General features: G+C 34.6%; 1 protein-coding gene across 1 annotated transcript in view; it reads right to left on the bottom strand.

Annotated features, from left to right (window-relative positions):
- Positions 1 to 4,845: 4,845 nt before the first annotated feature.
- DHX15 (DEAH-box helicase 15) overlaps positions 4,846 to 18,494 on the bottom strand; it is a 52,461-nt gene continuing 38,812 nt past the window's right edge. The window contains exons 7-14 of the mRNA XM_027103236.1: positions 18,143 to 18,229; positions 16,980 to 17,129; positions 16,466 to 16,574; positions 15,760 to 15,951; positions 12,757 to 12,879; positions 8,331 to 8,521; positions 6,624 to 6,793; positions 4,846 to 5,412 (exon numbers count right to left, since the gene is read on the bottom strand). Of these exons, the coding sequence (XP_026959037.1) occupies positions 5,295 to 5,412; positions 6,624 to 6,793; positions 8,331 to 8,521; positions 12,757 to 12,879; positions 15,760 to 15,951; positions 16,466 to 16,574; positions 16,980 to 17,129; positions 18,143 to 18,229 (1,140 nt within the window). The 3' untranslated portion in view covers positions 4,846 to 5,294. The remainder of the gene's footprint in view (positions 5,413 to 6,623; positions 6,794 to 8,330; positions 8,522 to 12,756; positions 12,880 to 15,759; positions 15,952 to 16,465; positions 16,575 to 16,979; positions 17,130 to 18,142; positions 18,230 to 18,494) is intronic.

Below are 18,494 nucleotides of genomic sequence, written 5' to 3'. Positions count from 1 at the left end.
CCTCATCTGACCTCACTCTATAGCGTATACTCCAGCCAAAATGGAATACTTGCTGCCCCCTTAACACACCATCAAAACTGGCCCCGAATGCCAAGAGCACAAACCATTAAAGGGAAAAAAAAAAAAAGGATAAATGGGACTTCATCGGTATTTGAAAGTTCTGCTTTTTGAAAGACACCCTTAAGAAAATAAGTCAACAGGCTGGAAAAACATTTGCAAGACATGTATCTCATCAAGAACTTGGATCCAGAATACATGAAGAACTCAACAATAAAACTAATAATAAAAAGGGCTAAAGATGTGACCAGTCACTTCAGCAAGAGATGTGAATGACAAATAGGCATGTGAAAAGATGTTCAACACCGCTAAAGACTGGTCGTGCAAATTTCATCACAGTGAAATGCAAATGGAAACCAAAATGAGGGACTACACACCTACTTAAATGGCTAAAATTTTAAATAAAAATGGGGGACTCCCCTGGTGTTCCAGTGGTTAAGACTCTGAGCTTCCAGTGCAAGGGGCAAGGGTTTGATCCCTGGTTGGGGAACTAAGACTCCACGTGCCGCTCAGTGTGGCAAAAAAATAATAAAGGGGGAGGGTGGTAATTACAAAACACTGGCAAGAATGAAGAGCAATGAAACATGCACTGACGGTGGGACAGCAAAATAGTACAGCACTTTGAAAACTGTTGGGCAGCTTCTCATAAAACTAAACATGCGTTCCTAGGTATTTACACAAGAGAAATAAAAACCGATGTCCACGCAAACACCTGTATGCAAATAGCTTTACTCATAATAGCAAAGGCTGGAAATAACTCAACCTTCCAGCAACAGCTGAATGCATAAACAAATATGGTACATACATAATGGACTACTGAATATACCTATATATGCAACATGGATGACCCTTAAGAGCATTATGCCCAATGAAAGAAACCAGACACAAAAAAACTACAACCAGTCTGATTCCATTTATGACCTTCTGGAAAGGGCTAAACTAAAAGGACAGAAAGTCTGTGCACTTGCAAAGCTCTTGGGAGTCGAGCAAGGGGATTAGTGAACAACGGGACAGGGGGAAACATTTTTGGGGTGATCAAAATGTTGTGTATCGTTTGTGGTGATGATTACACAACTGTATAGATTTGTCAAACTTCACCAAACTGTAGACCTAAATCAACATGGTAGTTTGCTGTATGTAAATTATACCTCAATTAAAGCAGAACTGTCTCTGGACCATGACTCTTGGCCTGATAATGCTGTTAATTGTCTAAGAAATACTTAGTGCCTATTGCAATCCTAATAATTGTTTGATGTGCAACTAAACCACAAAATTTCCTGATTACTTAACCCCAAATTTGCAAATGGCTGCCTAGAATCCAGCTTTAAGAGTTAAGAAAAAAAAAAATCTAAAATTTATAATAGGGAGACTTAACATATAAATTCGAATTTCCAGCTTGGTTTAAAATACCATCAGGCAAAAAAAAAAAAAATACCATCAGGCATTGTCACATGAGAGCCAGGGATGTGAGCTTACCCCAGCCCTTAACCACTTCCAATGGACTCACACTTAACCATTTGACTTACTTGGCTGCTTATTTATCTCACTTTACTCAATACTTGACTAACTAATCCTTAACCCATCCTTCCTCTCTGATACCTATAGTTCTTTACCACATTCATCATACCTTGCTTTATATTATGGATCTTTGAACACATTTTAAAAATCCCAACCAGACCGTAATTCCAGACGGTCTCTGAATTATCAATCTATTTTTTTAGACTCACACAATGCCTTCCAGAGTTGGTACTTAATAAAATGAACAGTGATCGGTATTACTAAGCGATGTATACAAAAATTGTATGAAGGAATACCAATAACAATAAAACTTCTATCAGGGAGAAATGTTAAAAACAAGTTATAAATGTAGTTGTCCCATGAGTTCTCAATCAGGTTCCATTTACTACAGTCTATTATTAATTATAAATGAAGACTCTACAAAAAATAGCATCTTTTCAAACAGAATAAAACAGGCCCACATATTAAAAGAATGCAAGAAACTTGCCAAATACAAGTAACTCCCAGGTTTGGGTTAAACTTAGTGTATGATAACAGAGGCTGCTTTTGCTAGGCTAAGTTCAAACACTTTAGAAATGAGCAATTAACAGCCCAAGCTAGAGAATTCACAGTAAGCCAAACAGGAAAGTTCCCAAAATCTAGCCGGTGTATATCAACAGAAGTACTTAAAAGTCACTACAGCAGTAAGTTCTCAATAAACACATTTGCCTTGATGATGGCAAGATAACTATCTGACCACTTGTACGATGGTTATCTTTTACCTACGGATAAAACATCCACCTATTTTATCCATAAGTATGGTACGAGGGCACCTCTAAAAATGCCTGGAACCAGACCACAATCCCCTCCTCTACTTTCACTAATATAGGGTAATGTAATCTTAAGTTGCATTAACAGAAGCAATGGCATGTCTGGTCCCCTGGGAAATACAAGTTCCACGGCACTTTGCCCAGCTTAGACCACAGTATTGACTACAATCCAGAGAACACCCAGCAGAGGTTAAGCAGGAACATTCATGATATCTATAGAAACCGTATCAAAGAGGAAGGCTGAGGAGGAAAACAGGCTGTACAGCCTAAATAAGAATAAAGGAAGATGACAGTTAACTCAAATAACTAAATGGCATCATGCAGAAGAACAGCCAGGCTTATTTAACCTTACTCTAGAAGAATTAAAAACAATTAGTTACAGTGAAAGAGTATGCTCAGCATTTCTAAGAGAACTATTAAGATGTCTTCTAAAGTAATGGTTTTGCTCTGAAGTATCTGAGCAAAGGAGATGGCCATTAAAATTATTTAGAAAAGAATCCCAACTATTTGCAGGCACCTTACAAACCTAACATTCTAGAACTAAGTCATATACTATATTAAAAATTCAGCATAGAATCCTTTTATTTTTGCAATTCTAGCTAAATGGACTGATTACAGGGTATGTATTTTATCCTGCCCTATACCCCCAAGTTGTGTTCATTTCCTCGGCCTTTACAGACAAGCGTTCTACTTGCTGATTGTCTTCCTTCCTTATGCTACCTATTCTGCACTCTGTATCTAGGGGTTCTGTATCCATGGTTGGTTGAATTTAGGGACCTGTGTTTACAGAGGGCCAATTGTACTATGCCATTTTATATAAGGGACCTGAGCATGCACGGATTTTGGTAACCACAAGGGGTCCTAGAACCAGTTCCCCACAGATACTGAGAATGACTATATTCACAACAAAAAGCAGTTCTACTTATTTTAAACTGAGAGATAAGGAGACCTCTCCAGAAAACCTTCAAAAAAGATTTTCTGAATTACTATGGAGGGAATTTTAATATTTTGGTAGGCATGATAATAGGGAATAAAAACTCGGTTTGCTCTGTTTCCAGGCAGCCACTCCCAATGCACACTCATCACTTGTAAGATAAAAACAATACCAGCCATTCCCAGAAACTCTGCCAAATAACTACCTAACATTGTTCTACATATCGCTCTATAACTTGTTTCTCTATAAGAAAACCGAATGGTCGAACTCTAGATTTTAAAAAGCACAAGGTTAAAAACACATACAACACACTGAGACCTATTTAAAATTGGATAGATGGTCAGATTATAACGATATGCAACTGATTTACCAACTGTATACTGTGGTATAATTTTAACAGATAATATATTACTTTGGCAAGACCTACCATTTTAGTAAACAGTCTTATCAAGTGCCTAGACTTTCTTAACCTAAAAAAAAAATGCTAGCATATAATATTGCCAATAGTTAACGTAGGACAAATTTTTAAACAATTTAAATGAAACCTAAAATATTACTTCAGCATGTAAATTACTCCATGGGACCAAAATTAAGCACTTAATAGAAGCATATTAACTCTTTCAAACCACTAGGCATCATTTAACAATTAACAGCTACCTACACTGAGAAGTATCCCAGTAACCTGAAATACTCTTAACTTGCCCAATTAACTCCCTTACACCACATACTAGATATATGCCTCAAAGTATATTGAAATCCCAACTATGTACACCTATAAATTTAACATTTAAATATTTTTAAAGAGGGGAAAGGGAGAAGAGGCAAGTCCAGACATTAATGAGTACAGTATTTACTCTTCAAGTAAAAGGAACTGATTTACTAAGAACCCTTTGATGGGTCACACCCTAAAGACGGGTCGCATCTAAGGACCCTTTGATGGGTCATTTGTGGTTAAAAAAAGGGTTTTTAACTTGTCTGTGGCCTGTTACAGGGAATGGAAAGTTCACATTTTAACACACTACACTAATTACTTTGTACATTGCATAAAACACCCAACACTGAGAATTCAGTAAAACTGACCAAGATCTACAATATATCATTTCCTATTGTCTATTTAATACAAACATTTGTTTCAGTGACTAGAGTGCTTAGAATGGTATAAGTAAAACAAAAACATCTGCTAAAAATGTGGTAACAAAATAATAAATAATCAGTCTTATGGAACGAACTTTAAGATGAAGAGAAAACTATCCTTTAATTATTCTGTCTTTGGGGATCCAATTCTGAGTAAAAACTACATACTTTATCTCATTAGATCACATCCTGACCTAACAAAGTGCTAAGCTATGTTCTTTAAAACACTGCTGTAACGACTACTTTAAAGAGCAACCCTGTGGAAAGATGCTGAATATGTAATCATAGTACACTTACAATTCAAGGAGAGAAAAAAAAAGTCCCACACTGGGGAAGAGAAGAAGCCATACTTAAAGAGACTAGAACAAAAATATCAAAGTGCTGTGGCCAAAATTAGTATAAATAGACTTTATTGAAGTCAGTGCCTCTGTACTGAGACAGAAGATTGTGTCTACATAAGCACAAGTTGTAACATTTCACAACTTCTAAAAGGAATGTCAACAATTACAACGATCATGCATACCATGGTCGATAATCACATTTTAGAAGCATTTTCAACCATTTCTAAAGAAATGCTTATAACATTGTTATATATAGAACTACTTTCAATAAACTGCAAAACATTGATCGACTTTTCCAGTATGAGCTACAGTGTCAACACAAAAGGGAGGCATAAATGTTTAATTTATGAAATCAGAATGGAATATTTACTGTAAAGAAAAATTAAAAAGCTTTCAAATAAAGGCCATTATTGAACCAACGTGAAGAGCACAACTTGAACTTTTGAGTTCATTCATCTTTTAAAGCTGTCCTCTGAATAACTTCAGTTCTAAGCATTGAATTCAGTACTGTGAATATTCCTTGGATTGCAGTTTGGCAATGATGCGGTCCAACTGTCTCTTTGCTTCACACTGTGGGAAATTGCTCATGTCATAATATTGAGGGGCAATTTTCACCAACCTGTCCAGAAGGGGGGGAAAAATTACCAAATTAACAATTAAAGTACTGGAATTGCTAACGGGATAGGCATTACTCATTAATATACTGATAAAGAAAGGCAAACCTACAAATCCAAATCAATGTTAAAATTACAAATGCCTAATCCTTATAAACACCACTTTTGATATGTATGCTTCTAATAAGCTGTAAATTTTCTGATGGTGGACTTCCCATAAACTTAAAAAAAAGATAAATTCTTACAAAAAATCCTTTCTTTACATTAATACAAAGATATTAACATAAGGTCATTCATTTCTTCACTCTAGAACACTATTTTGACCAACCTCTCTAAGGTTAGAGTACTGAAGGTTCTATACAAGAAACATCCTGGTATTCAAATGACTGGATCTTCTCATTTTCAAAGTTCTAATAACCATAAATATAACTCTATACACCAAACAATACACTTGACTGAATCTTTTTTAACGTTTAGCCATACAATTTTTTCTCAACAAAGCATTTAATATAAAATGATAATGTCCTACACAATTTCAGTGTCAAAAGTCATAAATCAGTGTAGGAAATATTGCAAGTGACATCAACTAAAATAAGCGCTTCGGTCCCACCATTCTTGGCTGACGTTTCCTATCTTAAATTATAGAATAGATTCTGGCAAAAAAGGAAAAAAAAAAGGACACAAGAGGGAGTGAGGTAGTGAGCTAGTGAAGTGGGTGGGTAATTTTGCTTAAAATAAGTCAGTTCTGATTACATTTTGTGAATCAAATATGCAATGATACAAAAAGAGGTATAGTTTTTAATGCTTGCTTAGCTCCTAAAGCACCAACATATAAATAACAGTTGAGAGCTAATTATAGTGGGACAGATAAAATATAAAGACTGACTGACTTCTGGAACCAGAAGACTTGAGTTAATCACAACAGCAAGAGAAGGGCTCTAAAGACACTCTTGATATCAGTTAACTGTAGCTTTATATTTGGCTCCAAATCCTGCCCATGTCCGTACCAACGATCTCACTGTCCTCTTATCAAACCAAAGATGTTAAGAGGTAACCATACCATCAGGTCAAAGCCCCATAACTATACACTGGACTATATACCTTAGTGATGAAAACACCAAATTCCCCAGAGTGAAACGAAAAACAAGTCTCCTTTCAGATTCCATTCTGAGCAAATGGTAACGAAAACTTTTAGAACGAAAGGCGCTGAGCTTACCATTCGGGCTTGATATCTGTACACGTCCGGATGTAATTCTTTGTTGTAAGAACAAACTCATTATAAAGCACCCATTCAGGCTTGTGGTCAAGAACAGTAGAGGGATGCAACTGAACCACCTGGTTATCTTTCACAGTTAAGTAATGCCCTGTTCGTTCTAAATGTGCCACCTGAAACCAAAACCCAGTAAATTAATACGATACTTCTGATGTGCTAGTTACAAAACAAAAGTGGTGTAAAGCTACCTATATAATTAGGGACAAGCAAGCCTCACCTTTTGCTTTTTATCTGATGGCTATATTTATCTACCACTGCCTAATAAAAGCAGGCATCAGCCAACTACAGCAGGCCAAATCCAACTCACTGCCTATGTTTGTAAGGCCTGTCAGCTAAGAATACTTTATACATCTTTAAATGATTAGGGGAAAAAATTCAAAAGAGAAACATTTGGTGACACTGGAGTGGAAATCACGTGAAATTTACATTTCAGTGAAGTTTTACTGGAACACAGGCATTCCCATTTGTCCAAGGCTGCTTTTGTGCTACAAGGGCAGGCAGAGTTGAATAGTTTTAATAGGGACCTAATGGGCCCACAAAGCCTACTATATACTATTTGGCCTTCCTGCCTTAGACCATCTAGAGTAGGTTCTTAATGCCAGCTGACAATTTTGTGGTAGCTGAACAACTACTAAAAGATTAATTATCTACAATCAAACACATCAATTGGTGGCACTCATCTAATATCTAACAAATACCAAAGCAGATGAAGATAGCCCTTTCCAATTCTAGAACTCTAGTAACATAAAGAATATGTGTGAATAATAGAAATGAATAATACATAATAGAAAATAAACTCAATTTTATTCAATAAATATTTACTAAGCACCTACTAGGTGCCAGGTACTACACTGCATGCCCTATTTCTAATAAATTTTAATCTTAAGAGAATTAGAGATCCATAATGCTTGAATAACAGAGCAAGGCATGAAAATCCTAACTCTAGTAAGATCTTATAAGATGCCACAATAAACATTCTGTTGCTTTGATTTCAAATACCGACAATGCGCCAATCTACTTTCATTCTGACTCAGTGCATTTAAGTCCATTCTATTTATTGAGCTCATCTGGCCTTAAGGCAGGCCACATCTTGCTTAAAAGACAGAGCCAAAGGAGACAACGAAAAAAAAAAGTGGGATATATAAGAGATAACTAAAACCAATCCCATCCCAAGTAAGGGATTGACTTGTTTTCATCAGAAAAACTTTGCATTTTTAAAAACATAATCTGTTGTAAGTCCCTTAAAATAAATACTCACTAGATTTACCTGACAAGTTTTACTTCAGCCTCCAATATAAAACACAAAGCTAAATGAAATGTTTTAAATTATTTTTCTTTATTACTTAAATCAAAAGACACGCCTGGCTTTCCCAGCACCAAGTGTCTTAAAGACTCCATTAATAAAAAAGTAATTCTAAAATTGATGTCTATATAACTGGATCACTAACTATGCCATTTAGTGAATTAATTTAGACACGTAAAAACTTCTCAGTGTATCAGTTCATTCAAGAATTTGGACATAAAATTTAAGATCAATATTTATAGGCATTCTTTAACTGAATTTTTGTGTTTATGTGGATTCCAAGGGCTGCTATAGAAAACAAACATTATGTAAACATTTAATTATGCACTTCTGTATTATCCACATACCTGCATAAAATACCCAGTAACCAAAGCTTTTCTTATATTAATATAATAGTCCCTGCTTGTAAAGTCAGTACTTCGACGAGGCAAATTAAATCTGTCCATAATTCTCGATAGCTGCTGGCGTACATTGTCTGCTGACATCAGGGACCTGTAGTTAATGAAGTTGTCATAACACCACTGAACCGATTCATGATCTACAAAGTTGGAGGGAGGGAAAATAAGAGGGACATGAATCATCCAAACAGGTATATTATCTAATTAAAAAAGGAAATCACTATAAACAGTAAGCTAAGTAATCCAAAAGGGAATAACCCACATCATTTTTATAAATTAATCACAATGTTATCAACTTTCCTAAAAATCTGGAGTGAAGTTCAAAATTAGAAATAGCACTAAGGTTTCTGGCTATTGAATGACAAAACAATGGTTTTTGGATAAACTATTTTAATTGTTCTGAGTTATTTACCCATAAACATACACCTGGTTGTTTTCGATAGTCTGACAGGGGTGGGTTGAGAGAATTTGGAAAAATGCCATGTCTTTCTCATTTTCAAAGAAAAAACAAGCTTAGATTAAGACTATCAAATACAATTTAAAAGTTATAAAAATGAACTTCAAGTGACTATTGTGTGCTTTGCTTTACTCCTGAGCTAGAGCACCCCAAACTTAGTGTTTAGAAGTTTTACTGTGACCCATGTACCTCTTAGTGGTTTAAAATACAAGTGACATAGGTTACAAGGATGTCTGGAACACTCACTCTTATAAACAAAGCTTATATCAAAGCACTTCAAGTAATTTCACTACATATATTTTATTATCAAAGGGATCTTTCTCCATTGATAAATCCTTCCAACTAACCTAGAGATGCTCATATAAGAGCTCAAACTGTAGCATCATGTAAAACATTACACAGTGCCATTTTTATGTCTCAAAGTCACAATGGAAAACTGCATTATTTACTTCAGAGGCCCTTCGATAAATAAATCTAAGAGGGTTATTTGTGAAATGGGGGGGGTCCTTAAAATATTACAACTATGATGATACTTTTCCAGCTATGTGATATACAGTAATCTTTGGCATAGTCCTTTCTCCTTGGTTCTAGGATTCTACGAATTATAATATACATATTCTTAATAGTTTGTCAGAGGAACAACAGGTATATTAATAAATGTTTATCCATTACAAAATGCAGCCACATTTCAGAAACAGGGTAGGTGGATAGATGGTGTAGTAAATGACCTTTAAATTGAAGACCTGACATGTTAAAATGTCCATTAATTAACCCATCTGGAATGAGAAATAAAAGGTATCCAACTGAACATACTGACATTTAAAGCAAAGCACTGAGTATCTTCAGAGATGAAACAAAGAAAGTATGTGCTTAATGAAAGGTAACGTCGAAACAGACAATAAAAAGGGGGACTTCTTAAAAGGGTTGTTCATTTGCAGACTCTGATCTGGAGTGTAGTGTTTCTGACATGCTAAACTTTTCACAGAATTCATACACTAAAGAGTAACAGAATAGGAATTTTAAGTTGTCAAGATAAACAAATAGTACCTGATGGTTTTACTATGTCTCTAAATTTTTGAGAAATAGTTTGATAAATGGGAGGAATAAAATCTAAACACGGGAACATTTTATTAAAATAATTCTAGCTATATATTTCTCACAGTGAAACTACTCTTAAGATCTAAAGCCAAACCATTAGCACACACACACACAAACACACAGAGAAATTAAGGCACTGCAAAATAACTTATATCTAGTTCTGTTTCCCAAGTGTTAAAACAAATAGTATAAAGACTAATTTATCTTTACTATGTAATCAATCATTGTTTTTAATGAAATAGATCATCTTGACTAATATCTGAAATATTTGCTAATATCTGCTAGTTTGCAAATACACAATGTTTCAAATACAACACAGCATCACTTAAAAAATAGTTAAAACACCCCAAATTCAATAAATGGATCTGAAATGTCCAAATATTATGTGGAGATCAAAGTCTGATGTTATTTTTAGACTAGCTCTCCTTATTTGAAAAGGTGGCAGTGATTAAAGGCTAAATGTCCAGTCATTCTGTTTCCTTTGACCTTATTAAGAAAAGCGTATCGAGGAAAAGGTCTAAAACTAACCAACAGCTTACCATCCCTATGGCAGTGAAAAGCATTTAGTAGAAAAGGATCATCTATCTAGTGAGTAGATGTTCCCATTCTACTTCATGACACTCCCTCTGCTCAGAATGGGTAGGAGAAAGCTTTTATAGGTACCTACTGTTCAATATTTTCCTAGAAAGTTCCCAACTACCAAATATGTGTATAAAGCACAAGCATTCTTTAGCAATTTTATCATTTAAATCTTAAAACTCCTCTAAGATACTGTAATGTTACATTTATATGTAAAAATGAAAACACACAGTTCCACTATAAATCTTAAATTTCATTTTCAAACCAAACTATGAAATACAATGCTGTGCTAGTTATCATCAAAAGCTTAAATGACAAAATAATACAACCTAATTTTAAAAGAATTAAAATGTCCTGTGAGAGAAATAGGGTTAAAAAACCATGCTGCTCCTACAGAAATCTTTTCATTTCCACTTAAAACAGTACCTTAATAACGTCAAGGGATTCTGAGAACCAAGATGGATGTGAATCTGCTCCTTCTCAAGGCAGTTATCACAATCTGTTAACAAGTTACGTGTCTGGTGGTCACACAGTTATCAACTAGCATGCAATACAGTTCGCACCACAACAGGAATATAGTGTATTTCTTGAATTGATCTATCCCATCAGGAATAAAGGCTTTAACATTATGCATTACCAATACTTTGGACACAAGAAGGATAAAATAAATTTTCTGACGTAAACTATGTATTGGCCTTCATCTGTTTCTCAATTACTTTTCATTTACCTCCCTTATCTGCCCCAAATTTCTCAGATCCAGGAAGAGAAGGACTCTCTACCTTTTCCTTATCTGATATTCATCAATTCTATCAACTCATATCAGAGTTCGTGTGTAAGACACAGATGTGCAATTTGGCTGCTAAGGTCCTTGTTCCTCATACTGGCCCTCTAGCACTTCTGGACCCTGAATGAATAAATTCACCCCTATCCCCAAAGAGATGTGCCAAAGTCAACAGACTATTTTAAGAGTGTAAATAGGATTTTTTGAGAAATAAAAATGAGATTCAAATAAAACAAGGAGTGCAAAATTTGAATGTCTATATAATAAATTAGGAAACTAAATTCTTATCAGCAGAAACCACAAACTTTCAGAGTGATTGAAGACACCACATTCCTGGAAAAGGGTGATGTAGGGCTATCAGTCTCTGATAGCCAACAGGTTAACCTACCGATATGTAGAAATCAAATACTTTCAGAATCTATTGCAATTATTTCCACATTTTTTCCCCTTTACATTTTCCTCTCAATTAATTTTTATAAATAGTGCATTCCAACAAAATCATCTAGCAATAACTGTATTATTACCACTATGTTTCCTTGTTTTCAAATAACTGGAAAATGTTTTTCATGTTGCTAAATATTCTCTGAAAACAATATAAAGCTAGAACAATATTTCATCACGTTGCTATAGCATAAATCACTGAACCATCTTTCTACTGGTGGGCATTTAGGTAGTTTCCATTTTCCCTTACTATGATAGATAACTGTGGGATAAAAAACTTGAAACATATCTCTGTCCACAGAATACTAAAAGAAAATCTCACAGATTATTTCTGGGTCAAAGGGTTTGAGTTTGTTAAGGTTCTTGGTAACATAAAATCTACTGCTTTTCATAAACATAACATAAATTTACATTCCCAGCTCTGGTGTAAGACTGCTCCACTAAACCCACTCCCACACAACTAAAGACTATTTTTCTTTAACCTTTGCCAATTTTATAGGTGAGAAAATGGCACCTCTCAATAACAATGCATTTATTGAACTACAAGTAGAGGTGAATTTCCTCCTCATGTTTATGGACCACTTACAGCCTGAGAATGGTCATTCACATTTATAGCCTGTATTTCTATTTTGTTACTCTTTTGTAAGAGCTATTTATTAGTAAAAATATTAGACAGTAATAATTCTATAATACAAAACCATTCACAAAAAATGCAAAATTAAAACAAAAGTATATCAAAATCTGTATGTTCATGGTAAATTTTATACAAGTATTTTATCTTTATTTCTCTGTATTTTCCAGGTTTCCAGTGCTTTTTCCCTGATTATAAAAGTAAACAACTCTGGAAAAGATGGGCAATTTCTATTTTACATGATAGTCATGAGTTTTTTTCTAAAGGATCTCTGGGTTTCTAATGTCAAGTTGTCACAGATAATAAATGAAAGTACGATGAAGAAACATCTTATATGCTGCAAGTGACATTTAGACAAAAGAGTGCCTTCAATCTAATTTACACTTACTTTGTTTAAAAGCGTGGTAGACATTCAGCAGTGTCAGATGATCTCCATCTATGTGGGCAAATCTCATCTTGGCCTCATCTGCGGCTTTCTTGGCCTCCGTGGGGCGAACAAAACACTGTGGGACTAAACAAGGTTGGTATGGGCCCAACACAAACGCCCATATCGATGAGTCACGCATTCACAGATAGAGGAACAAGGCCTAGCTAGGTCAGTTCACAGAGCATAGGGCAGGGCAGGATGGCCTCCAACTGCATCTTGGACTGTTTACTACCTTGATTTGGTACATCAACACCTAACCACATCTGTAAGACAAGAGGGTTTCAAAGCTACAGAGTACCTGATTATTTTTAACTAGATCTAAAAGTAGGCATCAAAACAGCTATTCTGAAGGCCATCAAGATACTAGGAAGCTCAACTCATTTCAAAAACCAGTGCCGATAGCTCTACCAATAGCCAGAATTACGGTGTTAATAGCCTTTTAGCTAAATATAATTTTTTAAAAGGCCATCCATTGAATCCACTGAACGGTTATGAAAGTGATGAAGCTATACTTGCAGGGCTAAAAACAACTTTCCAACCAGTGTACTGCCACATTTCTATCGTAATTCTTCCCTAGTGCTGTGGCTATTACCAACTGGTGGGTATCACTATTAGCACTGGTGAGCAGAAGCATATGTAAACATAAAAAATATCATGAAATCTTGGGTTTTGATGATAGCAGTAGTGGTGGAAGGTTAAACCGCCTCTGAATTAAGAAAATTCAAAAAGGCTGGGAATATTCGGCCTAGTTTTCCAGCATTTTAAGAAAGATTAGAAAATAAAGTCCCAAGTTCTTTTTTTAAACTGTATTTGAAGACTTCAATATAAAAGCAGAATCCAATATTTTAAAAGTTGACAATTAGTCTGAAACGGTCATTATTTCAAGGGTCATCAAAATATATAACTACAATATTTGTTTAGAGCCTCAATATTAATTCACATAAAACTTTAAGTTGTTACATACAAAGCGTGCACTATATTTTTTGAAATACAACTTTCCTTAATTCACTTTAGCAATTCCATAGTCGTAATAGCAGTATGAAAATAAAAAGACTTAACAACTTGGGACTTTGTGAACACATTTTTAAAGTTCTTAAAACTTTGTCAATTAAAAAAAATTATAACTTATCAGTTCAGATAGAAGATAATGGGAATAATCGACAGTGAGATCAAATACAGTATCAATTACTCTTTGCCATACAGTTTCCCCTTTAAAATGATTCCAAAGAAGCCAAATAGAGACAATGACACATAATCACAGTAAATACTAAGTCTTGCTTAATGTAACTGAAGCAAGGTAATAAATAAAAGTACAGAAACCTCTCATAGCTGTGAAAGTTAATGTGAACTAGCTACCAGAGTTAAATATTGGGTATAAGAAGCACTCCATAAGGCCCCTGATTTGTACTATTTATATCAGGACCCGAAAACTTCAGCATCTATTTAAATGGAAAACAAAGCATTACAAGCTCAGCAAACTGTTTCAGTTCCGTGACTTCTTCCTCACACTTTAATAACGTTTTCCCCCACAAATGCCATGCTTAATAACCACTGCACGTAAGTGTTCACTCTCTTGATGTGCTAAAGATGACCAGTAAACCCTACGTTTTGTAAAACTAGTACAAATAAGAGATGTAGTTGGAAGATCTCAACTGCATCATAATGACCAATTTTTTTTAAGGGCTAATTTTCTGAACTCAGACAATGGTATTTGTATAGTATGCCTGATAAGAGAACCTAGAAAAATAAAAACTGGGCAGATAACAAATACACAATCTGTTAAAACTCTTGCCCCACACTTTCTCTAAAAACTAAAATGTTGGGTTAACTACAACTGGGAGAATCTAGCAAAAACAACATATAAGAAAAGGCAGACAACAACCTACCACCACCTCCGCAAGAGACTACAATTTCATTAAAATGATTCGATACTGCCCTGCCCATCTGCTCTGAGTCTGATCAATCATAACTCTGCAAAAAAAACATTTTAGCTAGTTCTTAAATTAAAAATTCACACCATTAAAATATACATCTAAACTAAGCCAAAATTTTTATATTTAGAAATTTTAAAAATTTCCTCCTTTAACTACATGTAAGATTTTGAATTATTTGAGGCATTTAATTATAAATAATACCAATAAACCACTCTATGACTGGAAGTCAACTTTCCCCAGTACTGAAACTAGTATTATAGAGTACTTTGATAGTAAAAACTTAATACGTTTTCTATTTTACGCTGCAAGAACCAGTGTATATTTTTATATTAACAGTATTTCTTTTTTTTGGAAAATCTAATTTCCAAGTTACTATTTATTTATGAATTAAGTGTTACTATTAAAAACAATAGTATTTGTTCAGCTTAATGTTCTAATTTTTAAAATAAGCCATTTTATCTATTAGACATATTTATTTTATCAAGTGTTTTCCTGTCATTGTAAAAGAATTACCATCAGGTTAGATTTTAAACCCAGAATTATATATTACTACTTCTATTTATTTGATACTAAGTTTGAAGTAAATGTTTGATTGCCACTGCAGTACGATTTATACATGTAAAAAAAGCTCACTCTTTAAATGACAGTTTGCTTTGTCTCAGGCTCACTTAATAGTGCCAGCTACTAGAACAAAGTTCTTCTGGTACTTTTAGCAATAAACTGCAAAACTAATGGACCTACCAAAGAACTCAGTTATGATGTCTTCAGACTTATTCTCTTATTGAGATTTTTATCTGCACTCAAGAGAGCCCATGTTTTTACTATACTGTGTGCACAATGACTTAATTTACTTTTGTAAATACTATGTCATTATGAAGCTACTTTACAAGATATTTAGGAAGCAAAATGAGTCCCTTAAAACCACCTATAAAATTCACTATCATACTAAATATTAGAAAACAAAACCAAAAGTGAAGTCCACCCAAACTTTGAAGAGCTGGGCTTTTTTTAGTTCCTTTCCCTCTATTACCTGACAACATAGCAGTAATAGATAGGACCTCATTAGAACAGTTGTAGTCACAACTTGCAATAACCATTTTAGCGAGCTGTGGATCTAGAGGAAACTCAGCCATCATGGATCCCAATTCAGTCAGATCTCCATCATCATTTAAAGCAGCCAGATAATTCAAAAGTTCTAGGGCTCTCATCAGAGTTTCAGGAGCTAGGAGGAAAAGGCAATATAACAGACAAGCAAAAACGTGACAAAGTACAAATTATTATAAGCATTCTCATTTCTCATTCTACAGTGGACAAAACTCGAAACTCAAACTGTCATCAAATTCAATTACAGCGATCTAGCAAACTATGAATCATATAAAATTGCAAAACTTTCCTGTATAATAGTAAAACTGTCATCTTCCTAAGTACATTAAATAACTGTTAACTCAACAATGTGTTTATCAAACTATTTTTCTTCCAAAAAAAAATTGGGAAAATTTTCATTTTCATGCCCTGTCAATAACTCCCAGAATAATTTAGCTATTCTGAAGGGAAAAAAAAAAAAAAAGAATTTGCTCTTTTATCACTCTTTTAGTTTTAATGCTAACACACAAAATTTATCTTGACACACTGTAAGAAACAGGTAAAATGTATTTAATATACATACTGAATAGGATGCAGAGAAAGAGTCAATTTTGGTTAAAAGGTTTGATAAAATATGCTTTGAGAATTCATACCTGGTGGATCCATAAAATCAAAATGCACCAAATCATCAATACCAAGTTTCTTCAATTGTAACACAACTGATCCTAAATTAGAACGCAAAATCTCAGGATAGGTGTTATCCTAGAAAAATACAAAAACATTTGTTCTGTTAAACATTCCTTAATCCTCTTGCTCCAAAAAGCAAAACGTATCTGTTCTCTGTCCCCTCAGCTATTAACTTTTGGCATTTCTTCTAACCGCTGACTAAAGAGAGGAGAAAAACACTTATGGACTAAAAAGACTAAAAGGGAATCAGACACTTTCTATGAACTATCTTTATAGGGTTTGAAGCGTTACTGCTGCTGCCCACCTAGACTTAGAACTGTAACAAAGATTTGTATTGGTAGACTACACCATAAATCTCAGAAAAACTAAAGAGATTATAGTGCCAAAAGGCAAGATAAAGTAAATGAAGTAATTTTCTCCTGGTAACAAATTCAACTTAACCTTCCAAACACACTAGGAAGGACACAGTAAAACCCTTACCTGCATTTCTGTTTTGTAAGCTTTCTCTGTATAAAGTCTGAAGCACTTCCCAGGTCTGGTTCGTCCAGCTCGACCAGCCCTTTGCTGAGCTGAAGCTTTACTAATGGCTGTCACTAAAAGGGACTCGACTCTGATTCGAGGATTATATACCTATTGGAATGGAAATAACATTAAGAATGATTCTTCCTTCAGTTAAACACAAAACTGTGATCTAACAGAAGTATCCAAAGCCCACAGCTAACCCCAAAATAAACAAAGTAGTACTGATGACCACGATAAACCATGCGGGGCCAGAAACAAAATTCATCGTCTTTACTCCTTAACTTTCTTTCAGGTATTCTGTCTCCAACATTTTGAGAGACCCAAACTAACGTGAAAAGTCTCTTATCTAACACACAGATAACTTATATCATCTTTACTCTTCCTAATTTAAAATAATTTCAGCTTTACCTTACTCTTATATAGTGGATTGTGCTGAAGGTTTTTGCCTGAAAAGAACCTGTCAATTTCAACACCTTGGACATTAAGAAAACTATTTTGAACTTAGTCCAGAAGAAGTCAGTTATATGCTGCCAGTTTAAAGGACAGTTTTCTATCAAAAACATGAATACTATGTACAACGAATTCTCCCAATTATACTTATAAAATGTAATCAAATGCAATCAAAGATCTTTAAATTACAAAACATAGTTTTATTTATTTACTGAGCAGTCACTTCATTTGGTAAAAGTGCTTGGTATTCAGTACTGTTAAACTAGAGGTTAACATAGTACTTTTTATTCAAGTACTGTGCCTGGCACACAGAAACTCTAATTTAGTTGGGGAGTGACTGATATGCAGGTTATGATAATCAATCCTGTATTTATTACTACCACCATACTCCTTACATGAACATACACTCACATACAAAACACTCACCATCACTACAAAGAAACAAAGAAAACAATGCAACCGAAAAGAAGCCTAGGGTTAAACATTAAACATGGGCTTAGTATGTGAAAGCCAGCTAGAACACAAAGGGTTCATATCTCAGAAGTCTGAAAATGAAACACAAACTGGAAAATAATTCTAAAAAGTAAATTTAAGCCATTAAATGAGTAAGCAGTAAGTACTGTTAAACTAATACTAATTTATAAAGTACTAAAGTAGTACAAAATACGTACCTTTTGTTTCGCAAATCCAGGATCAATCACAAATACCACACCATCTATTGTCAAAGATGTCTCTGCAATGTTAGTTGACACAACAACCTGTTAAGAAATAGAGTATTTAACTTATACTACCGGCCAAGTACAATTCAAATAGTAAGATTAGCATTAACTTTCACTAAACGATCAGTTACAACCCACTAAATAAACCAGAAATAAGGTCTGATCTTTAATGACCAATGCTATATAAAGACGAATATTTAAGAATTCAGGGCTTCCCTGGTGGTGCAGTGGTTGAGAGTCCGCCTGCCGATGCAAGGGACACGGGTTCGTGCCCCGGTCTGGGAAGATCCCACATGCCGCGGAG

The sequence above is a fragment of the Aethalodelphis obliquidens genome, unplaced genomic scaffold, assembly GCF_003676395.1.
Source record: "Aethalodelphis obliquidens isolate GAN/ISIS:26980383/991018 unplaced genomic scaffold, ASM367639v1 scaffold6, whole genome shotgun sequence".
Classification (NCBI taxonomy): domain Eukaryota; kingdom Metazoa; phylum Chordata; class Mammalia; order Artiodactyla; family Delphinidae; genus Aethalodelphis; species Aethalodelphis obliquidens.
Note: the sequence above shows the minus strand (reverse complement) of the source record. Positions and strands in the feature narration are given on the sequence as shown.